Source organism: Lycium barbarum, chromosome 2 (genome assembly GCF_019175385.1).
Source record: "Lycium barbarum isolate Lr01 chromosome 2, ASM1917538v2, whole genome shotgun sequence".
NCBI classification, from domain to species: Eukaryota; Viridiplantae; Streptophyta; class Magnoliopsida; order Solanales; family Solanaceae; genus Lycium; species Lycium barbarum.
Window position 1 is genome coordinate 145147115 of NC_083338.1, and position 23770 is coordinate 145170884.

Sequence of the window (23770 nt, forward strand, 5' to 3'; positions counted from 1 at the left end):
TCCAAAAGAACCAAATAGCAGTGATGATGAAAGTTCAAATCATAGTAGTTTTTTGAGCGATACCAGTGATTTCAAACTAGATGAGCTAAATCCCACCTTCTTATAGAGCGTAATGATGATTTCTGCAGTGTGAAATATTCAGATCCGCGGGAATATTATTGCGGTTTACGTCGAGAATGGTCACATCGGCTTGCCGAATTAGAACGTCTTGTTGGTGACTTGGAAAATCTCAACGCTCCAATCCCAATAAGGTACTCCTTAACCATGCCTCAAGTAGGTCCAGAAAGTTGCGAGTTTACCGTGCAAAGAATTAGAAAGGAAAACAACAGAATGCTGGCAAGACGTTGTAGATTTTACATGCTAAAGTTGGCCGAAGAACAAGCATCATCAACTGGTAGAGAACTAACTGCTACTGAAAAAAGATATGTCTTAAGAAACCGCCAATATTTTTCTGAGGACGATATTGAGGACTTGTACTCTGATGATGATTAAGAATGTTGTGATTTTAGTTTTAAGTTTAATTTATGATTATGCTGTTATTTTGAAGAATATTAGTATGTTAAGTATTTTCATCTACTCAAGGTTATGAATGAATGGTGCAATTTAATTAAGTTTTTTTTTTGTATGAATGCTGTCATTTTGAGAAACTTTTGATTAATTATTGATGAACAAATTTAAGTATTCGCAAAGAACTTCAAGATAATGTCGCCGAACCTTCAAACGAAAATGGCGTTCGAGCACTTTTCAGCCACTAAAACGGCCATCCGAACTTTTGCGTATCCTTGATGTATTGATCCTATCTTATTAATCGCACAAAAATAAGTAGGGTTCTATATAAAATATTGATGTTTCGGGGTCGTGAAGCATGATTAATCTATGGTCAAAATACGTTAAAAAGACAATGGAAGAAGGGTTAACTAAAAGGGTTGGAAAAAAAAAAATAAAGGCACTGTAGCGCAGTAAATTACTGCGCTATATAAGTTCTGTTTGCACACTATAGCGCAGTTAACGGCTCCGTCTCCGTTACTGCTATAGCGCGCTATAGGTAGTTTTGTAATTATTTTTTTTATTGGAATATTTTGATTCAAAATAATTTTTATAGGACTATTATGTTTCCGGACTCATTTGTAACAGAGGTAAAAGTAGCCGGCCTTTTCCCTACTAGGTATACTGATATGAATAATTTACTTTTTAACCGGCTATACAGGACTCCTGAGTACTGACCAGTACCTCTACTACTATAGCAATGTTCACAAACATATGGCCATAGCTGACACAGAAACAGAGAGAGAGAGAGAAGTAGCCAGACTAATCTTGAAAGTCCCCACCTCCTTTCTCTTCACTTTCATTTCATTTCTCTTTTTCTTTCTCAAATATCTTCACGTGAATCTGACTGTGTCCTTTGCCATATCCTCGAATACAGCTGCTTCTCTTTTCAGTCTTCCACCTCTTTTGTCACGTATTGCACCTCTAACCCCTCTCTGCATAATTTAGATTATAAACCATAGCCAAAAAAAGGGTTGTAAAAAAATTTCAATCTCTGAACATTTCTCCCATTTGAATTGAAAGAAGATGAAAATACATCAGTTCTTAGTTGTTATTTTTATTATTCTTCTTTTGTATTTATCTTCTTTAACAACTGCTTCTTCTCATCTACATTCCCACTCCACTGGTAATTTATCTCTTCCTTCAGATGCTTCAGCATTGTTAGCATTCAAACACAAAGCTGACTTAGGTAACAAACTTGAGTTTTCTGCTAATACAAGTTTCAGATTCTGCAAATGGAAAGGGGTACAATGCTCAGAAAAGAAAGTGGTTCGTGTTATTATTGAAGGTTTAAGCTTAGGTGGTACATTTCCTAGTAACACATTGTCAAATCTTGATCAATTAAGAGTATTAAGTCTTCAAAACAACTCACTTACTGGTCCTATTCCTGATCTTTCTTCACTTAGTAATCTCAAAGTCCTTTTCCTTGACCATAACTTATTCACTGGTTCAATACCAGTTTCCATTTTTACCCTTCATAGACTCAAAACCCTTGATCTTTCTTATAATAACCTCACCGGTTCAATACCCGTTTCAATTAACAGTTTGAACCGGTTGTACTATCTTCGGCTTGACTCGAACCGGTTAAACGGTTCAGTCCCACCGTTAAATCAATCTTCCCTTCATGTCTTCAATATTTCCAGAAATGCCCTCTCTGGTCCTATCCCGGTCACTAAAACGCTATCTAGGTTTAAAACAACGTCGTTTTTGGACAATAAAGGACTTTGTGGTGAACTCGTACACAAAGAATGCCGTCCAATACAACCTTTTTTCAACCCATCCACTGCTGATGTCCCCAAAAAGACACCACCACCATCAAGCCAAATCGAAGAGTTACGAAGTGGGGCTCCATTGGATCGTAAAGAAAATAAAATCCATAAAAGATCTTTACTCATTATTGGTGTTTCGACAGCTTGTTTAGTCCTTTTGTGTTCGTTAATATTATTAGTATTAGTTACTAGAAAGCACAAGAACTCGAAGAAGTTGGGTAAAACAAAGAAAGGTATATTTGATCCAAGTGTTACTGGGAATGCAGAAGCAATAATAAGGATTGAAGAAGATAACAATGAGCTAGAAGAGAAGGTAAAAAGAGTACAAGAAGGAATGCAACAAGTGATATGTAAAAGTGGGAGTTTAGTATTCTGTGCAGGTGAGGTGCAGGTGTATTCGCTGGAGATGCTGATGAGAGCTTCTGCTGAGCTTTTAGGTAGAGGGACAATGGGGATCACTTATAAAGCAGTGCTTGATAACCGTTTGATTGTTTGTGTGAAGAGATTGGATGGTGGGAGATTGGCTGGTACAAGTCAAGAAGAGTTTGAGCAGCATATGGAATCAGTAGGTGGGCTTAGACACCCGAATTTGGTTCCGATGAAGGCTTATTTTCAGGCTAGACAAGAAAGGCTTTTGGTTTATGATTATCAGCCCAATGGCAGCCTGTTTTCTCTTATTCATGGTACGTTCCTTGAGCCGATTTGGATTAGCCGGAAAAAAGTGGCTTTTAAACATAAGTGTTAAAATTATTTTATAAATAAACAGTTACGTGTTTGAATAAAAGTGATTAAAGTGTTTTCAGAAGTAAGAGACTAGTATTAAAATTAACAGAAAATCTAAGGGATAAAAAGGATAATATTGTTGGTCAAATCAAAATGATTTTTAAGCAAAAAAATAAAATATTAGGGTTGAGCTTGGCTTATTTTAAGCATTTTTTAACTTAATTTAAGCTGTTTTTTATTTTTGTCAAATACTTAAATAAATTAAAAATGACTTATAAGCTAGTTTGACCAACTTATAAGCTAATCCAAACGGGCTACTTCTCCATTTGTTCTCTAAAAATATTAAAAACACAAAAGAGAAAATCTTACATTAATCTATGAAACTACAAGTTGTAATAACATTCATAAATCATTGAAAAATAATGACAAAGTTGGCCTTTTAATGAATTATTACTTTGTTCAGGTTAGTAGGAGTATTTTATATGATAGTGTTTGATGCTTAAGTTGTAAATTTTACGTAATTATTATTTGGTTGTTTGTAAGTAAATAATAGAGCAGTAGTTGAAACATTAAGTAATGTAATTAGTTTGATTGAAAAAAAAGTTAACACCAAAATGAAATGTAAAGATTTACATCAAAGTTAAAATGATACTCCCTATTAGTATGGTTATCCAAAAAAAAAAAAAAAAGATGATACTTCATTATTAGTACTCATGATATCAAACAACCCTCCTATCAAAACTGCATGCCCCATTGATGAAAGCTTTGTTCCGAAGGATTCCTTGTTTATTTGTCATAGCCCTATCCGAAAAATGTAATTAAAGAGATGGGTTAATTATACTTTATGAGTAAATAAATATAATATTTTAAATGTGCTGTTCAATCAAAGAGGGTCCTTACCCCTATATATGCAGTTCCTCAACCCCAAGGTTTTCACAAACACAGAGAATCTTGCAGCTGATCCTGACGACATTGGAAACAGATTCCTGTCTTTGTAATATACTTTTATGTTTGTTTAATGTCCTAATAATAGTTTAGTATCATTCAAGTTTATTAAGAATGTTACTTTAATTTTATTTCACGTGTGGTTGCGTAACGTGAGGTTAATAGGAGTATGGGTGTTAGCATTTTAGTACCGCCGTCGTATATTTAATTCAAAGGCTTATTCGTTGTTGAATTTAGTTGGATTTATCGAACTTGGTCAATCCGACGTGGCATCTGTAACGTATTTGACCGGTCAACGTGCCACGTGTACAGGTTCCAAGTCATCAAGAGCAAAGCCACTTCACTGGACTTCATGCTTGAAAATAGCAGAGGATGTAGCTCAAGGACTTTCCTACATCCACCAAGCATGGAGGCTTGTCCATGGCAATCTCAAGTCTTCCAACGTCCTCCTTGGGTCGGACTTCGAGGCATGCATAGCCGATTATTGTCTCTCCGTGCTCGCTGTCCCCACGGACGACGAGGACCCCGATTCTACAGCCTACAAGGCTCCAGAAATCCGGAAACTGAATCACAACAACCACCACTACCGCCAAGCCAGTGCTAAATCCGATGTGTACTCATTTGGCGTTCTTTTACTCGAGCTTCTAACGGGGAAGCATCCTTCGGAACATCCATATTTAATGCCAGATGATATGATCCATTGGGTGAAGTCTACTAGAGAGGATCATGATGGTATTGTTGGAGAAGATACTAAGTTGGAGATGCTTCTTGAGGTGGCTATGACTTGTAGAGTGAGCTCACCGGAGCAAAGACCAACAATGTGGCAAGTGTTGAAGATGATACAAGAGATTAAAGAAGCTGTCACTATGGAAGATAGTCATGAAATAGACCTCCTCACTGGCACCTCTTAATTAGTTCTTAGTTAAATCTTAGTTATAAAATTAAATCTGTATTATATTCACTACAGACCGTTCATTATCAGTAATTGCAAAAGAAACGATCAAAAGGGTAAAGACTATACTTTTGTTAGCATGTTGATAAGTAGTAGCAGGTTTTATCTAGTGTACTTTCTTCTTATTTCACCTTATTGGGCATCCCCAATTTCTTTGTCAACAGTCGATGGTATTGAAGTTGAATTATTTTTTTCTATAATATATACAATGACTATGCCTCAGTTTCAAGTAAATTGTATTGGCGGTATGAATCTCCATTTCTTCACTTGAGCTCAATTCATATATCTATATTATAAGGATTCATTGATTTGACAAGTTCAGGCTATTGCAATCCTCCTCCTTATTAGGAATGGGGATCCGCAATGTGAGCAAGTTTACATAGGCAGAGCTTTTCTCTATAATATACTAGTATGAGCCTGTTTGGATGGGCTTATGCCTATAAGTTGTTTACTGCAAACAGCTTATAAGCTAAAAAAAATAAGTTGGGGTAGTCTAACTTATTTTTTTTAGCTTATAAGTTGTTTTCAGCTTATAAGCTGCTTTAGATAAGCTAAGTCAAATGGGCTCAATTATTTTTTTGAGTTTATTTTAAGCACAAAATGACTTTAAGTTGACCAGTCAAATACTTAAAAAAGCTGAAAATAGCTTATAAACAACTTATAAGCCAATCCAAACGGGCTCATATATATCTTTTTAAATTCTTTAAGATGTTAAAAGTTGAACCTTGGTAGACAGTAAAGTAATGCAATATCTCATATGAATCAAGTCAAGTTCATGAAATGATACAACTTGGCATCTGGTTGGTGACGTTGTTAGCTAGCTAGCTACTTCTTGTTCAATACTTGAATGTTGAATTTCCTTTTTACAGTTGAAGGTTGAATTCATAAAAATGGAGTGGTTGTTATTGTTGGAGGCCGTACACATTCTTCACATTGCCCATATAATTTTGTGGCTTTGATAGAGGTGAGTAGGTGTTAACACAGTTAAAGAGGTAAGGTAAACCACAATTGTGTTAGCTGGACAAATTAATATAGCATTGACAACCTGGTCTACACAGTATAATTTATTACTCCAGTCGAATTTGAGCGTCCACTTAACTATCCTTCTACCCCCTTCTTTTTTTTTTTTTTTGGGTTCCTATGATGGAAAATAGAACTAATGAAATCATTTTAAACTGTTATGTAATCATAGCCTGCAGATTGTTGCTATGCATTGCTGGATGCTTTTATTTCGTATTGAACCATTTCCTCCTTATAAATATAAGGCTGAATTTAGATTTGGCAATTTCTTGTTCTTTATTGCCAATAATATATAGTATTACTTCATGGCTTATGCTTCTCCAATTAACGTAACAATTGAAAGAAAAGAAACCCATGCACTTGAAAATGGTCCCTTTCCCCGCACCTTTACTTTTTTACACAAAATTACTAACTATTCCATGACGTGCTTGTAAATTCTTTGCTTACCTTGAATAGATTTTGATGTATGCCTGCAAGGAAACAACAGTAATTCCTTCTCTGTAAAAAAACAGAAAAGAAATAATCATGGACCACACACACAGATAAAACCATTTAACAAACCTTGCCGGACCACAGTCCACAAATATACCAGATAAAAACCATTTCCAAACCTTGCCGAACTACCCATTCATCTGCTAAAAGCTGGAAACAAGGCCCTTTGACTACTCATCATTGTTAATTTCTAAATATCGTGTGTCCAGGGGTGGATTTAAAGGGGCCCGAGGGTGTTCACGAACACCCTCGGTAAAAAATTATAGTGTATATATAGGGTAGATTTTCTGTGTTTATGTAGATATATTAACTTTTGAACACCCTGAACAAATGCAAAAGGTTAACTCAAGCGGTTCAGGGTGTTCAAGATTATCTCTAGCGTCCTAGGTTTGATTCCCATTGACAACATTATTTTTTATATTTAGCTTTTATTGTTTTTTCCGAACCCCCTGAATGAAAATCCTGAATCCGCCATTGCGTGTGTCAACAAAATGTAAATATAATCTGATCGGTCCTTGTCCCTACAGGATATCGTTTGGAAACCAAAAAATCATAATTCAAACAGTAGCGTCACGAGTTCAAGTCTAGCAACCTGCTGAAACTTTTAAAAAGTGTTAAAGCAATTATACTACCCTAACGTTGTCTAGAAGGGTAATTACCCCAGGAGGAATGGAATCTAAGAGGAATTCGCGTAAATCAGCCCGCACAAATAGATTAATGGGTCATTGGACAGTGGGCCAATGTATTAAGAGCCCATTCATTAAAGGCCCAATAAGACAACAATCAAGCAAGGGGACGATGAAAGAAAGAGCCGAAGAGGAAAGATGAATGTCTCAGGGCAATCAAATAATATTCCAGAAATCTCTAGAAACCCCTCCAATTGTCTCTTATCTTCATAAAACACCTCCAAATCAAATACTCTTAACCCTTAGAGTATAACAAAGAGTCATAAATACGTAAAGTAGAGATCGTCGCAAGTGCAACTGAAATGCAATGGACAGTACAGATGCTGACATGATGGAGGAGGAGTCCACGGCGGCTCCGCCGCCGACGCCGCCGCCATTAATGCATTCAACTACAGACCAGGACGGCGTCGTTGGAGGGATGCTTACCATGGCACGTCAGCTTATCCATCAAGGAAAACCTTCTCAAGCTCTTCAAGCGGTAATTATCTCATTTCTTTTTTACTTTTGAGTTATTCGTTTAACTGAACATCAATGCTATATCTTACTAGTTTACCTATTAACTGAGCTGTGAGCTTTTATGTAAATGTTAGCGTTTTTTTGTGGTTGTTGAGCTTAAATCGATGCATATAAGCTTCTTTTTTCTTAACATCTTTTCTTTTGTGCTTTCATTTCATCAAGGAAGTGGAGAAATGTGTGAATAACACTAGGATCAAAATCGCCTGTTTCGTTTCGATTTTTCAGCAGTTTTAGTTTCACTTTTTATGCTTAATTTCATGATCATAATCACTATTGGGTTATTTTGACAGAAAAAAAAAATACTTAACCAACTAACATTATAATGTAGTTGATAAATCTTACTTTATAATGAAGCTGAGTTAGTTCTGATCAGTCCTTTAATACTCACCAATCTAAATATTCTCAGACACTTGTTTAATTTCAACCAGACTGACGATAAGTACGCTATTTACTTGGATTTAACTAGAAATTCATTTTCAAGGTACTATTTGAAAAGTCACCCCTGATCAAGGGTTTGGAATAGGGGTTATATGATTTGTTTTGGGAAGAGTGCGCTCCTTTCATTATTGTAACTTGCTTTGCCATTCTATATGTTTTATGTACTTAATATATATAACACTGCGCGTTGTGTTGATGCTAGTGTATGCATAGGACAATATCAAACAATTCTTATCCTTGTGTTTTATAGATGTCTTGCGTGCGTAATTGCATGGCTTTAAGTTTGCGTGTATGTTGGTTACATTCTAATTCTACACTACACATTGTAACATTTATATACCTCATTGGCAATGGCATAATAAAGTTGTGATTGCAAGAGTATATTGAAGTATGTCAGAAACAGATTTATACTTACCTGTCATGAAATGTAAGATACGCTATCCTGTGATTATTGTCAGTGAAGACTCACGTGTTGCAAGAGTATTTTGAAGTATGTCAGAAAGAGATTTACACCTACCTGTCATGAAATGTAAGATACGCTATCCTGTAATTATTGTCAGTGAAGACTCACTAAGAGTATCTATAGTCTATAGATCGTTAGATGTGTTAGACCCTTGATGGATAAGTTTCTCTGAGTTTAGCTGATTGAATTGGCACAATGGTGAAGGTGATAAACATACACCAATACAGGTAGTTCTATGGTAAGTCACCATGCCATTGGCGAATTCTCATTGCCTGTCAATTCCATTGCTTACTAGCGGTATATTGGGATGTTTCAAACAGTGTTAATATAGCTGAAGTACCATATCTTCCTTTCCATACTGTTTTCTGGGCAATATAAGAAAGTTTATTTGACTATCGGTTTACTGTCTTAAGATTTAAGAAACAAAAAGGTTTCGTAGTGGCGATACTGGTAAAAAAAAAAAAAAAAAAAAAAACTGTAGTGATGTTATAGTTGTCTCAAAAACCTCCTAATGTTTGAGGCCTACTTGGTATGTATTAAATCTAAAATCTCTAATAGGCGGTATGGTTTATCTACATTTTCCTGGGTTTTGTCTAATTAGAGGCGTGTATTGTCCTTTCTTTTGGGATTAGTTAAGCAGCATGTATCATGTAATTACATTTCTAACTATTAGTTAAGCAGCATGTAGAAATGAATCTTTTTCTTTCTAAAAATTATTACTCACTCCATCCCAATATATGTGGTGGTGTTTGACTGGGCGCAAAGTTTAAGAAAAAAGGAAAGACTTTTGAAACTTGTGGTATAAAACAAGCTATAGATATTTGTGTGTCAATGAATCAATTTCATTAAGGGTAAAGTGAGAAGTTTAAGTTAATTTTTTTCTAAATAAGGAAGTATGATGTTCTTTCTCAAAAGGGAAAAAAGGAAGTATGACATCCTTCCTTTTTGTGATAGACTAAAAAGGAAATATGCTACATGAATTGGGAGGAAGAGAGTAGTTACTTATGGAAAATCCGGTCAGATATGTAAAAGCGATCATCTCATATCAGTTTTAGCTGATTACACCTATGGCCATCAGGAATCTGATTAGTTTTTTAGCCGTCCTTTCAACATTTCAGCATTTTCTTATAACTACTATGGATTTAAGCGACTAAGCACTGGTCAGGCTAAGAAGAATGATAAATTCTGGATAAAACAGCTAAATAAACAAAACCAGACAGACCTTTAAAGTTCCATTTTCTCAGAAAACTTTCCAAAAACTTGGTGTTCCGGTGGAACAGTCGAAGCGGATAATTATGGGTGACTCACTTCCCAGGAAAATGAGCTGTATGGAATAGGGAGTGGTTGGTGCAGTTGCTATCTTTTTCCTTTAATTTGTCCTCTTTTTTTCTTTCTTTTGGGGGACTATTTTTAGGGGAGGGTGAATGAAGGCGTAGGATTACAACTTGTAATCTTTTATCTGTTAGCTTAATCTCGTCTAATGATGCCTGTCTTAGTTATATTGACCTCGTGACTGGGTTGTAAATTTTAGAGGAGCATCCATGCAATTATTGTGATTACTTCAAGTAGCATCTGTTCTCGTATTCGAGTGACATAACAGTATCTTGAAAACTTTGCCTTATCTGCCTGTTCATGTTTATCTTGTACTATACTAATCAAATAAGGCAACAGGTGGTGATGGCCATGAGAACCAAAGGCGGTGAGCATGCTGTATTTCAAGCCCTTAATCGTGCCCAGGAGCTGTACAGAAACAAAGTACAGGCAAGTGTGGCTGCAGATGAGCTGGCTTCTTTGTTCGCTGAGTGTGCCATTGCTGAGGCCATCCCTACCATATCTCAACCTTCTGAACATAGTACGGTGGATAAACCAATTGAAGTAGATGAGCATGGTACTTCAATACTATCTGAAACTGGCAGGAAACAGATAATGCTTGATGCATTCTCTGATGGAAGCAGCTTTGTCTGCTTACAATGTGGGGGTCTGGTTAGCTCCCATCGCAAAGATGAGCACTACTCATTCTGGTGTTGCAAAAACTGACTTAGCTTGCGACTTGAATGGAACATTCCTCGCTAAGTTATTGGACATGGTGCTGCATTTTTAATGTCACTACTCATCATGAAATGCATCATAGCTGATGGTTTCCTGTATACATAACACTTGCTCTTGGCTCGAGACCTACTTTCTTACTAGGCATGTTACTATAAGCATTACATGGCTGATTTGGTGGCTGAAGTAATGAGTGCCTCAGGTCGCACCAAAAGTTGTGGTTATAGATATTGACAATAGAAAATGTATTTGGTTCTATGAGTGTGTTGTGCACTTTGTGCTGCTTAAGATGTTATCAAATAATTGAAGCATGTCCCTATAGCGAGCTTTGTAAATTATGGTTTGCCTCTGAGAATTAGCATCATAAATACTACTTCTACCAATTGCTTATGAAGTTGGCTATAAACGGTTCCAATAGCATGACGACTGACTCCCAAAACATATTGCGAAAAGAGAAGCAAAATCAAAACTCTCACGCGTGCATACAAACCTGTAGAACTTCTCTCGTGCATGCCAAAACTATCAAATTTGCCTTGTTCTCATTTCTGTCCAACCGAAAGCATATGTACTCCGAAGTATGATTTTGATTCTTAATAATTACTCTCTAATTCGTTGAAAGGAAGTGAAAATCCTTATTTAAGCCTCTTTTGCATCCTTAGGTTTAGAGGTGTGCTTTGGGGTTGGGAAATTTAGTGTCCAACTCAGTTCAGAATTGAACATGTATATCAAGTTCGTTTTGCTAGCTTGGCCCCAGTAAACAAACATTATCTGCAGCTGGAATAATCTAGGGAAAAGGGCCTGATTTACCCCTCTACTTTAAAAAAAGGTTCATATTTACCCCTCGTTATACTATCAGGCCATTTATACCCCTACCGTTACAATAGTTGAAATATTTGCCCCTATTTTTAACAGAGGGGTAAATATGAACCTTTTCCAAAGTAGAGGGGTAAATCAGGCCCTAAAAAATAAAACACCCTAAAGTTTCCAAACAAAACTTACTTCGGGTACCTTTTCAACCCCTAAAATGACGATTCGAACGTCTACGAATCCTTGATGTATTGAGCCTACATTATTGTACGCAGAAAAAAATATCAGGTTCTATATAAAATATTGACGTTTCGGAGTCTTGACACACCACTAATCATTGGTCAAAGTATGAAAAAAAAAACTAAATTTTTTCAATCAAAACTTACTTCGGGTACCTTTTCAACCCCTAAAATGAAGATCCGAACGTCTACGAATCCTTGATGTATTGAGCCTACATTATTGTACGCAGAAAAAAATATCAGGTTCTATATAAAATATTGACGTTTCGGAGTCTTGACACACCACTAATCATTGGTCAAAGTATGAATAAAAAACAAAAATTGGCCAACTTTATTTTTTGCAACACTTAGTGTTATTTTCCATACTTTGACTAATAATTAGTCGTGTGTCAAGGCTCCGAAACGTCAATATTTTATATAGAACCTGATATTTTTTTCTGCGTACAATAATGTAGGCTCAATACATCAAGGATTCGTAGACGTTCGGATCGTCATTTTAGGGGTTGAAAAGGTACCCGAAGTAAGTTTTGGTTGAAAAATTTTAGTTTGTTTTTTCATACTTTGACCAATGATTAGTGGTGTGTCAAGACTCCGAAACGTCAATATTTTATATAGAACCTGATATTTTTTTCTGCGTACAATAATGTAGGCTCAATACATCAAGGATTCGTAGACGTTCGGATCGTCATTTTAAGGGTTGAAAAGGTACCCGAAGTAAGTTTTGTTTGGAAACTTTAGGGTGTTTTATTTTTTAGGGCCTGATTTACCCCTCTACTTTGAAAAAGGTTCATATTTACCCCTCTGTTAAAAATAGGGGCAAATATTTCAACTATTATAACGGTAGGGGTATAAATAATCTGATAGTATAACGAGAGGTAAATATGAACCTTTTTTTTAAAGTAGAGGGGTAAATCAGGCCCTTTTCCCAATAATCTATATAGGTGGACTGAAATTTTGTCTCCTATAAAGTGTTCTTGACAAGTCGTACATAGTGTAAACATTATTACCCCACACAACGAAGATAACGAAAAGAAAAAGGATCAAAGAGATAGTAGAAAATGCTGCATCTTTCATTACTTTAAACAATATCAATGTTGTGCTTACACTCAATGTACATTACACAAATTTATCAAGAATGGCACAAACAAAAAAAAAACACAAACAAAAGGATCTTTTGACATGCTTCTGTGACCAGACGGAAGAATTCCTTCAAGTTGAATGTTATTTGCCAAATGTATACACAAATCTCGACCTTGTCCTATAATCAATCTACTAGTGTCTTCATCGTCCATCTTCTAAGTATTGTTCTGCGATTATTCAGGCAATCCTATGTAGCTTCAACATATTCACAAGATGCTGCTGAAGAATAACCACAGTTCTAAAATTCAAAGATCTAACAACTCCCAACTAAAATCCACTCCTTTAAGAACACCTAAAACCAAAATCCCCTCCACGGCTACAACACTTGAACTGCATCTTGCACATATAATACCTGTATTGCAGATAGCATTAACCCTTGAAAAATAAATGAGTCAATTAAACAGGAAGACCCTATTTGTGTCGCAATGTTAGTGCAGAAGTGTTGCCAAGCGACAGACTCCTACTGTAAAATATTCCTTGATAAACTGCTTTTGTCCATAACGAGGACGACATGAATTCATTATCACAATATCAATTATGTTAAACCAGTCAAACAAGTTTCATTATCAATTTCATGGAAGCAAAGCTAGTTGAAATGAAGAAGTGAAAAAATTACTGTACAGTTAAGAAAATAGAACTTACCAGTACTTATTTCCAGTTTCTTCCTGTACCATGTGTAAGGGCTCAAAAGAGATCAGAATAGAATATACAGTTGGGCACCAATAAGCTAGCGACCATTTCTGCACATAATATCTGGCAGAGCCTGGGTACGAGGTCGTGACCTCATAATTGTTTCATCACTATGTCTAATCAACTCAGAGAGTTTCCAAGGTTTTTGCCACTTCCATTTGAACTGTAATAGCCACTGATGATGACTTCTTTTCCACCTCCACAGCTTCCCACCTTGTCCTGCCACTGTTAATTTCTTCATCGACAATTGGCCTAGTGGCACCATCTGCACCATCAGAGCTTATTAGCAGCCATTTTTGTTAATAATGCTAACTGCAAATGTCAAACAGTCAAAGAAGAAAAAGAAAAATATTAAAACGACCTTGTGTGTTTGATCTACAAAAGCTGCTGCTTCTCTGACTGATGCATTAGCAATGCCAGCTGAATATTTGAGCTGTTTTTGTGCTGGTACAGGGATTGGAGACGGCGGACCACTTATTTCGTCAGCAAAGTGCTTGGTATTAGCCTGTTTCTCATTGCAACATCATCAATATAAGGCACCACCAAAAAAGTAAGAGCACTAACAAGAAAACGAATATCAGAATAAATCCATTTGATCTTGTCAACAGATGTATCAACTCAAGTGATAGATCAACAGTATGCATAAACATGATGCACTTAAAGTAGGAAAGTCAATAACCCGATAGCATACAGAAAGTCTCAATCAGCCATGTCATTCAAACTCACAATACATTATTTAAAAGCTGTGCATGTTTCCCTTAAATAAGATCTAAAATATTCAGATACGTGATTTGGAACTAAAGAAAATACAAGCAAGTAAAATGTTACCGAAGCTGGCGAAGCCAATGCAACTGAAACAGCTTGCTTCAACTCCTTTTCAACTTCCTTTCTCCTAATTTCGCTCTGTCGCAATAGACCAATGAGTTCTTTCATCTGCTCTTTCATTTCCTTGGTCTCAATCTCCTTCTCCCAAAGTTGGCATCTGGATGACATAATTAGAGTTAAGGCAAAGAAAATCCCGCAGGCTGCCGCAAAAATAGAACGAAAATGAGAATTTGCTTCTACAAATTTGCTTCTTAGTTAATAGCTAGACATTATGTCAAAAATCTTCTATCATTCTTATGAACTGTGAGGTGGAGACAATTATCGCAAGTGGCTTATGAGGTTGTCGTCAGTTGGAGTATTGCATACACTCATTCCTAAGGAAATCTTTCAAGTTAATCTTCTGCCTTCCTTATTTTTGTTTTATCTTTTTCTCGTTTGTGGAACATTGACTGGAATGATGTGGAATTTTATACCCGTATAAACATATGGGGACCAGACGTACTTTCGAAGGTAATGACAAGACTGTTGACCTTTTCAGAACCCACGTTTATAACTATTAGACGTTCCTAGCTTACCGAGATCCAAAATTGCACCGCTAAGCTCAAAAGATCTCTCTCTCTAGGTGGTGTTTAAGATAGTTTTACTTGCACTAGACCTCCATTTCTCTCCTCTCATTCCCCATTCCTTGAATCCTGAGCTTCAAAGTTCTAGCTATCTCTACTTATAAAGCTTCAGGGCATAACAATTCATACTACAAGATACAAAACACATCAGTAGAATACCTTGCATCTGCTAGAGAATTGAACATATATTGCATTAAACTTTTTGCATCCCCCATTGAGCGTAGCTGGTTCCAACGTCCACGATTGCTGAAGGCACGCTCTCTTTCTTCTGCTTCTGAAAGCTGTGAAGCCATGGCAACTAGAGAATTGGATGAAATGCCTAACATATTCTCAAGAGAAGCAATTCGAGCCATTCTAGCATTTGGTGACATTGAAGATGCCCTGAACAGACAATCACATTGCACCGAACTTTCTTTAGTCATATAAAGTATTTTTTTAGTACTAGTTCAGCTGCATTTTTGGAGAATTACTGAGTCCATTACTGAAAGATAGATGGATTTAGTATATGTACCTAGAGAAACCATTTTTACCCCTTGGAGGACTCATTCCTTTTGAAGCAAATTCATCAACTTGTCTCAAAACTGCTAGCTCTTCACCCAGAGCAGCTCGTCTGAGATGAAAACGAACCATTTTAATGATGCAAAGAACAAGAACATGTTGAGTCTGTGCACATTAAGAGAGGATTAGTTTAGGTAAAATAAAGTTTGTTACGTACACTTGACTTTGCTTCTCATACTCATGACGAACTTCATGAACATTCACCATCACTTCAAGCTCATGATCAAGCCAACGTTGCAACGATTTCTCATTGCTCTGAATGCAAAAGATACTTGAATAAATTCTTTGATCAAATAGGTACAGAAACAAACTCTATTAGAGTCCAAAAGAGAACAAGATTAGTACCTGTCCATTTACTACATGGCCATTGCTTGTAACTGCATGTTAAACAGAACATTATTAAGTTGAACAAGTTAAAATATTCAAAAATTAGCATCAATTTTAGTGGAACCTTCTGAGAAAAAAAATCCTTATACCATATATATTTAATACAAACAGAATTGCACCAATAATCCACAACAAAGGCATCAGATAAAAGCTAAACACAGTTCAAACCTGAGTTTTCGCGACCTGAAGATTTACGTGCTTCAAGCAATTCTTTTAGTCTCTTGGTTGCCATTGCAGCCTCCTCTGTCTTTCTTTGAAGAACCTGAAATACATCCATGATGACATATAACATTCAGATATTAACTGTGATCATCTCCTTACACGAGCTTGACTCTCGGCCATGTTATTCTAGTAAGCCATCAACTTATGTTACCCACTTAACAAAAGCTGTCGAAGGTAAAATTGTAGCGTTTAAGTTAGGTTTTAGACAGCTCGAATATTTGGTTGTCACAACTAGGATAGGTATCATGTTCTCTTCATTAAAACAGCTGTAGAAGAATGAAAGACAATGCAAAGACAAAGAGGAAAGTAAGATGCTCACCATCTTTTGTCGCTGATTTAAAGCTTGCAATTTATGTCTCTCATACTCGTTCCTTCTCCCTTCCTTCCTTAACTGCATTTCAGAGAAATTATTGTTGGTTAACAACACAAAGTAGAATCTCCATCAGAATGAATTGCATTTGCCTTATCAGTAATGTGCACAAACAGAAGCCTGTTATGAAAACATTTATAGTACTGAAATAGCAGGGACGACATTACAAGATGCAGATCGGTCTGTGAAAAAAGTAATAGCAGCAAATTACCTGCATTAACTCTTTCTCTCGAGATGCCTTCCACTGACGAAATTGTTCAGCTTCTTGTTTAATTTTATGCTGCAATTGTACCTATAAAAGGAAAGAATATAAGTTGCATATAAGTGGTACAGATGGTGCTAACCAAAGCAGAAAAGTAAACCAACCTTTTGTGCCTTGATTGATTGTATTTCATCTTGCAAGCGCTTTGCTGCATCATCACTCTTTTGTTTTTGCTTCAAAAGCTGAACCTGGCTCTCTTGTTTTTTCTTAAGATCTTGTATCTGCCCAGCATACATGTTTTAGATATTAGAGTTAATCATGACACTCATGTCTATACAATGAACACGGTACAGTTGGGCAGACCTGAGCTTCAAGGGACTTTAGTTTCTGGGAGTGTGTGTCCTGCAATTTAATTGCTTGTCCATCATTATTGGCTGCAAGGTTTTCAACCTCAGCTAATAATCTATCTCTCTCTTGCTGCATTAAGAAGTCAGTTCAAAAAAGGGAACATCAGTTTGAGAAGCTCAGATGACAATGTGCGATACTATTTTCATTGCTTATTATTACCTGCACCGCTCTTTTCTCCTCTTCAAGTTCCAAAAGTTTTTTTCCGAAATGTTGCTTCAGGGCCATGGTGTCTAAGCCTCCATAAAGTTTCATTTCAGACTGAATAATTGATACACAAATATATACATCAAATCACCACATGCATTAAGGACAGGAAAACGAACAACCATAGAATGTTACCATCTAACAGAATTGCACAACCAAGAGTGCTATCTCATGTTTAAATTCCATATTCACTATTAGTATTTTTGATGAATAACTATATTCAGAATTAACTGCAAGTATACCAAAGAACAAACATCTAACTATGAGTTTACTACAGAAAAGACAAAACCATTAAGCACAAGAATCTGCCTTACCTCCTTCTGCTCTAAGCGCCGATTTAGCTCGTTCAACTCTTTGTCCATTGAGTCTTGCAGGAGGGTATGTTCCCACTCTTTTGCTGCTTCGTCATCCATATCTCCTGAATCACCTGGCAGTATAGAGACTGGCTCCAAATCAGAATACTGAACCGCTTAAGACATTTAAGTTTTAAATTTTTAAGACAACGAAAATGGCTTTCTTATCCTGAAAACATCCCAGTTCCAAACATAGGAATTAGAATATCAACCTCATTGCCAAGTACAAAAAGTTGAAATGGCATACCATTTTCACTCATTGGATAGTCAGATGACTCTATACTTTGCAAGCCCCTTTTGAGCCCTTCGCTTTTTACTGAAAAGACACCATTAACCTGAAATCAAGATGAAGATTCTGTTATGCAACTATGTTGGAACAAAAGTCCTCTTTTAACCAAGAAATCTCCGATGACCAATGGCATACGGTTCCAAACACGGTGGATAATGCCCCCCCCCCCCCCCCAACCCTTCTCAAATTAATTACTAGGCTTTTATCTGCAACAGGGTTCGAACTGTGATGTGCATCTACCCACACATCACAAGCTGAACTCTTACCACTAGACCATAGCCCTGGAGTCATGATAACTCCTCTTTCTTAAAATGGCTTCTACGAATATGGAGAGCTCAATATATACCTTCACTTCTGTTCCACATTGCTCAGTGCCAGAGCCTCTTCTGCGGTACTCGTGCAATTCTCTACTTAGCTCCTCATTACTAGCTTCAAGCCATGAAATCCTATCCTTGAGTACCTAGACATGAAAATTCAAATTAGTGAAGACTGAAGACTATCCACATCTTCATTTAGTATTTAAAAAGGTTGTCTGCTGACATCTACACCCGGAGCATAACAAAAAGTCACCTGAATTTCATTAGAGGAAGCACCTCCCCCACGCGCACAGAGTTCTGCCTGCAAACACTCTAGTTGTTGCCGCATCTTCAGCATCTCACTAGATACAGGATCTCGATTGATCTGGACATCATTTAAGGAAAACTACTTAAGGATTCTTGATCCAGAAATGACAAGAATATAGTGAAATAAGGTTTGTCATTGGACTTACAACTGGCTTGTTCTGAATATTGCGAGCCCGATTTGCATATTTAAGAGTGTTCAGAGTTTCTTCAGCATTTATATCAGCAGGACTAATGCATGCTGGAAAACAAATAAACCAGAACATAAGCAAGAATGTAGAAAGAATCTGCTCGTCGCCAGAACTAAGACATGGCAACATCTCAAGGGCCGTCAAGAAGAAGGATAACAATTCTAATTAAACTCAAAGATACAACTACATATTTTTAGCTTAGATAAACTTTAGTTCATTCTTCCACAGACCACTTTTATTTCCTTGGTTTTTCTCCTTTTAACTGAAAATGGAAGATTTATTGAATAAAAATTGTGTCATCATGTGCCAGATAGATAAACCTCATGAGGTGTCCCAAAACAACAGTACTTTGATTTCCTTGCTGTAACCATCCACCACCCACCCACAGCCTAACAGGCTCAAAAGCAATGGGAGTTATAAGTTCATTATATAACATTACCTCAAGAGTGACAAACTAATTACAAGAAAATCTTTGCACTTGTGCATTTGGCTGTTTAGCATGGTTTATTCTAGGTCCAGAAGAAAGAATATAGTCACTATCACTATGTCATGGTCCCAGACTCCCAATAGACTCCCAATGGTCCCAGACTCCCAATGCTTTCTTAGGCAAGACCCAAGTGTGAGAAAATTTCAGTAAAAATGAGACGCATCAAAAGATTCTTTCACTGTGATATTCAATCGATTCAACATATAATGAATAAGGTGTTAAACTGGAATTACCTATCATGACTGTCCGACTGTTACCGCCAAGTGAATCCTGTCATATTTTCCAAAACTCTTAATTAAAAGAATCAACAAATAACTCAATTAACAGACTATAAATAGATCAACAAGGGAGAAACAGAAATTAAACAATTTCAAAAAATGAAAATACTACCAAATCCTAAAATATCAAGCGCCCTATTATTGTATTATTGCCAAACTCAGTGTCCACAATTTTTTGCTTATTTTCCAATTTAGTTCCTCCAGACCCCACGATGTGGGATTTCACTGGGTTGTTGTTGTTGTTTCCAATTTAGTTCCTCTCCAGTGAGAAAACTTGTAACTAAGGTCCGCTGACGTTTTACTGTTACACAATAAAGAGTATCAAGGATTTCAGGAGAACCTTTCAATATTAGAAGTCAGATTATAACACTGGAAAATGGTTGGACTTATTCAGATTGGACGTCGGAAAGACTTTGAAGAAACCATTTAGTGTCAAGATCGCATCATAACTATTGACAAATTGAGAAGCAAGAGGTGCCCCTAATGTCAATGACCATTTTAAGAACAAAGAGGTGTAAGGAGAACTCATCTGATCAAATGAACGAAGTGGTGGTTTGGGATTATTTTGATCAAATGAGTTGTCATCACACCGGTTTGTTCACAGCAGCAGCATACAGTACACAAATGAGGAGATGCTCATACAGAAATATCAAATATGACATGTTTTTCCCATTTCTTAGAATCTTGTGTTCAGTATTTTAATGATATAATGAAATTTTGGAATAACCTAAAACATGAAACCAACCTGCAATAGCCGAGTGAGTTTACTGTCTCGATATGGAACATGGACACCTTCTTTCCTCTTTTTCTCATCTCCAAGTGCACTAATAACATTTCCAAGTGCAAGAAGGCCTCTATTAATGTGAACCCCTGCAATGAAAAGTAGGTCAACAACCATCTCATGCAAGAGACACTTTCAAAAACAGCAAGAATGCCAAAACAAGAACCTTCTTTAAAACGGAGACCATCTGATCCCGTTCGTTTTGCTCGCTCTGAACCAGCAAGATCTACCAAATGCAGCTTGGCACAAAGATATTCTTCAGTCATGCATTCATTGCTATTGCCATCACTAGAACCGGTCTTGCGCATCTGCTCCACTGTAATGGTGAATATGGCATGAGAGCGACTGAAAAAGTGAAAGCAAAAAGGATATAAATTAGCTTATCGTGTAGTGTAAATATTTACAAATTATTCAGCAGAAAGAATGCATCTTCATGAGTCAATGCTCAATCCTTTCAGGATACAAGCAGCAAAAATTGGATTTAATAGCTCTTGCTATTAGTTTCCATGTACACTTACATTCGGTTTTACAAATTCATTTTTCCAAGTATTACTCGTTGAAATAATTTCTTCCTTAACAAAGGAGAAAGTTCATTGGTTAGTTATTGGAACATTAGAAATTTGAATCAAATCATGTGATATACAACAGAGGTTTTAGTTAAAGGTCAAGGAAACACGTACCTAAAGAAGCTAAAAGACGTGTTTTTCTGTAAGGTTTCTTCAGTCGAATAACTTTATTGACATGCAACCACCATGTTCGATTCAATGGATTTTACTACTCTTAAGTTAATTTTCTGCCTAATATTCTATGAATTAACACATTTAAAAAGAGAAATATAACTATAAAAAGAAAAAATTAATGTCAGCTTTTTTTTTTCCTTCTAAATTTTGGAGTTTAATGTGAGAGTATCATATTTCAGACCAAAATAAGCAAAGGTGAAAACAGCACACACAATGCAATTAACTATGTTCCAACCTTGATTGGTTATTCATGTTTGTGCTGCCTGTGGCCCTGCTAAGTGATCCTTGCTCCAGACAGTCGGCCATTTCTTTGAGTGTTCTTACACTGCGTTCGGTGGATCCTGCCAATGTAATAACACCATTTGAAGATTCACGAATTTGTATTGGGGGTTTCCCTGGAATAGATACTTTTCCATTGTGTCCATTTGCTGTCTCTGATTTGTTAACAGAAAGAGAATCCAGCAAATCTCGTACTTCTTCTCTGTGTATCTGGAAAAGGAATTAGCTTAGTAAAAATGCTACATAACTACTGTCACAAAGTAAGCATAATGGTACTCAACTGAAAAGCGTGTCCAGAGGAGGTTTATAGTTTATACAAAGAACAACACAATAGGGGAAAAAGTTAACGTCTAAAAACAGTTCGATCAACGTGTCACACAATGTTTGATCAGTCTATAGGTTCATAGTGAAGAAAACTGAGACTTTTAACGGCATGCGTACGTTAAGATTTCAGTAAACTTAAATAGAACAGAGGAAAGAAATGAGTAAGTAAACCTCAATGAAAGACGCATGCAACTGGAATTCTGCCTGATGCTTCAAGGTCTCGACCTTGTTGAACAAAGAATTCATAACTTGGGGAATTAGTCCAGTTTGGAAACCATCTTTGAAACCAGTTCCCATGGTGTACGTTTTTCCTGAACCTGTCTGCATTTTATTGAAATGTAAATCGAAAGAACATGGAAACAAATGGCTGAACTTAACTACAGTATACCAAAATGATTTACCTGGCCATAAGCAAGAACGGTGGCATTATAACCTTGGAACAAACCATCAACAAGAGGAGACACGCACTCTTGATACATGGCAGTTGAGGGAGAAGCTGTACTCCCATAAACATGATCAAAAGTAAACGAATGTGTACCAATTGCCACCTGCAAGACCACCAATTATCAGTCTTGAAGTCAATAGAAAACAGCACCACATTAAAATAATGTGGGTAAAAGTGGAACGAGAATTCGCTTAGTCAGTCTTCAGAACTTAAATTTACAATATTTATGGAGCTGATAAAAGTTTGCCCAGAAGATGACTTCCCAGACTTAAAAAAGGGAAGGATTTGGAGAAAGTGGAATCTGTATTCAGCTATGACTAAATAAATAAATAAATAAATAAATAAGCTTTTTATATTAAGAAAGTTATTTCCATAAGGGAATTAGTTAGTTAACATGCATGATTCATTTTGGAAACCTTAATCTTTGCCCGGGTGAATTATACAATGGAAAACTACAAAATCATGAAGAAAAGGTCAATCTTAGATCTAAATGAAACACAAAATTTCAAGGAAAGCAAACTAAGATTCTAGTCCATGTATGAACCCCAAAAGAAACTATTTTTCCCCAATTTTAATTCTCAAATAAGAATTCTTTGTCCCAAATTTAAAGCCACACTAGAAAGAACTAGTCACCTAAATGGTGTCTCAATGCTCTCACCCACCCAAAATAAATAGAAAGATGAGTAATTGAAGGAAATTGGATTAGCATTCAGCAATCAGGCTGATAAACAGTTAGATACTTCGCCATTTTTTTGGGTACAAACTATTGGAGTGTAGCACTTAGCTATCAATAAAACAAAGTGAAAAACTCCGATCACAATTCACACCAACACTAGGCTTAGACTGAAACATGCATAAGCCAATCTTGAGTATCACACATAAGATCCAGATCTCTGAAAATCGCCAATTCAAACAGAAAAAAGCTAAAAGAATAAGCTTGTCCAAAAATGCTGAATCCCAGAATTCACATTACAGGTGAAACAACAAGTAGTACCTGAGGTTTTCCAGAGACCACAGATACACAATCTTTACAACCCTGAAGTTTCTCATCTCCAATGAGTGGCCTTATATGAACTGCCACTTTCACACAACAATCCTCCCCATGACCAGTTTCCATATCAAAATCCTCAACACTAGAAGAAGAAAAACACAGGGGTTGTGGGTAGGAAACACAGTTGGTCCAAGATTATTTTTTTAGCAGGGAATTGGAAAGGAAGTTTTTAAGGGACAAGAAAGTGATGTAGCAGCAGAATCTACAAGAGTCGGTGATGATAATAAAGAAGAAGATAGAAAACAGATAGAAATGAAAGAAAGCTAGTTATTCACACAGACACACAATGTAAAGAGAGAGAGAGAGAGAGAATGAAGAAAGGGTAGTTGAGGGAATAGAGAATACAGGGGGGGTAGGGGGCAATGGAGGAGTATATGGGGGAATGGGGAATGTGACACTGCCTGTGGGTGTGGGTGTTAGTAGTGTAACTGCAAGGACAGCAACTATGACAGCAACCTCTTACATATGATGTTCTTTCTTCAATTTTCTTTTGTTTGTTGCCTTACTTTTAAGCTTCATTTATATACCAATAATAATTAATAATGTACTAATATTTTCACTGTTTTTGTATATTTTGATCATAATATGCAATCAGATTCCTTTTTTTTGTTTGTTGCCTTACTTTTAAGCATGATTTATATACCAATAATTAATAATGTAC

General features: G+C 36.4%; 3 protein-coding genes across 4 annotated transcripts; 2 read left to right on the plus strand and 1 right to left on the minus strand.

The window, feature by feature from the left end:
• The first annotated feature begins 1252 nt into the window (after nucleotides 1-1252).
• On the plus strand, nucleotides 1253-5096 carry LOC132627831 (probable inactive receptor kinase At5g67200). Its single transcript, XM_060343417.1, has 2 exons — nucleotides 1253-2998; nucleotides 4296-5096. Exons 1-2 carry the CDS (start codon nucleotides 1573-1575, stop codon nucleotides 4892-4894), a joined length of 2025 nt encoding a protein of 674 aa, XP_060199400.1. The 5' UTR covers nucleotides 1253-1572; the 3' UTR covers nucleotides 4895-5096.
• A 2169-nt stretch (nucleotides 5097-7265) lies between these two features.
• On the plus strand, nucleotides 7266-10990 carry LOC132627832 (uncharacterized). The gene is made up of 2 exons (XM_060343418.1): nucleotides 7266-7611; nucleotides 10222-10990. Exons 1-2 carry the CDS (start codon nucleotides 7441-7443, stop codon nucleotides 10585-10587), a joined length of 537 nt encoding a protein of 178 aa, XP_060199401.1. The 5' UTR covers nucleotides 7266-7440; the 3' UTR covers nucleotides 10588-10990.
• Nucleotides 10991-12691: 1701 nt separating this feature from the next.
• LOC132627833 (kinesin-like protein KIN-4A) lies at nucleotides 12692-23456 on the minus strand. Of its 2 annotated transcripts, none has more exons than XM_060343420.1 (26): nucleotides 23053-23456; nucleotides 22015-22161; nucleotides 21785-21934; nucleotides 21246-21499; nucleotides 20437-20615; nucleotides 20235-20359; nucleotides 19445-19481; nucleotides 18683-18774; nucleotides 18484-18594; nucleotides 18260-18373; nucleotides 17872-17959; nucleotides 17586-17713; nucleotides 17227-17325; nucleotides 17023-17136; nucleotides 16824-16940; nucleotides 16669-16749; nucleotides 16407-16478; nucleotides 16034-16127; nucleotides 15824-15855; nucleotides 15636-15733; nucleotides 15432-15530; nucleotides 15080-15301; nucleotides 14301-14454; nucleotides 13834-13977; nucleotides 13425-13737; nucleotides 12692-13134 (listed from the first exon to the last, which is right to left on the minus strand). In XM_060343420.1, the coding sequence occupies exons 1-25, from the start codon at nucleotides 23173-23175 to the stop codon at nucleotides 13510-13512; spliced, it is 3102 nt and encodes a 1033-aa protein (XP_060199403.1). In that variant the 5' UTR covers nucleotides 23176-23456; the 3' UTR covers nucleotides 12692-13134; nucleotides 13425-13509. The 2 variants fall into 2 exon arrangements, with proteins under 2 accessions (XP_060199403.1, XP_060199404.1); XM_060343421.1 differs by having other exon boundaries at nucleotides 17586-17698; nucleotides 23053-23455.
• Between the last annotated feature and the right edge of the window lie 314 nt (nucleotides 23457-23770).

What these genes read in the sequence shown, in the direction of transcription:
- LOC132627831 (XM_060343417.1), top strand. Translation starts at nt 1,573, where the DNA reads ATGAAAATACATCAGTTCTTAGTTGTTATTTTTATTATTCTTCTTTTG. An exon ending in CCTGTTTTCTCTTATTCATG is followed by an intron (nt 2,999 to 4,295) that starts GTACGTTCCTTG and finishes CCACGTGTACAG; the next exon opens with GTTCCAAGTCATCAAGAGCA.
- LOC132627832 (XM_060343418.1), top strand. Translation starts at nt 7,441, where the DNA reads ATGGACAGTACAGATGCTGACATGATGGAGGAGGAGTCCACGGCGGCT. An exon ending in CTTCTCAAGCTCTTCAAGCG is followed by an intron (nt 7,612 to 10,221) that starts GTAATTATCTCA and finishes ATAAGGCAACAG; the next exon opens with GTGGTGATGGCCATGAGAAC.
- LOC132627833 (XM_060343420.1), bottom strand. Translation starts at nt 23,175, where the DNA reads ATGGAAACTGGTCATGGGGAGGATTGTTGTGTGAAAGTGGCAGTTCAT. An exon ending in GCCATGTAGTAAATGGACAG is followed by an intron (nt 15,734 to 15,823) that starts GTACTAATCTTG and finishes TTTTGCATTCAG; the next exon opens with AGCAATGAGAAATCGTTGCA. An exon ending in GGTAAAAATGGTTTCTCTAG is followed by an intron (nt 15,302 to 15,431) that starts GTACATATACTA and finishes TTGTCTGTTCAG; the next exon opens with GGCATCTTCAATGTCACCAA.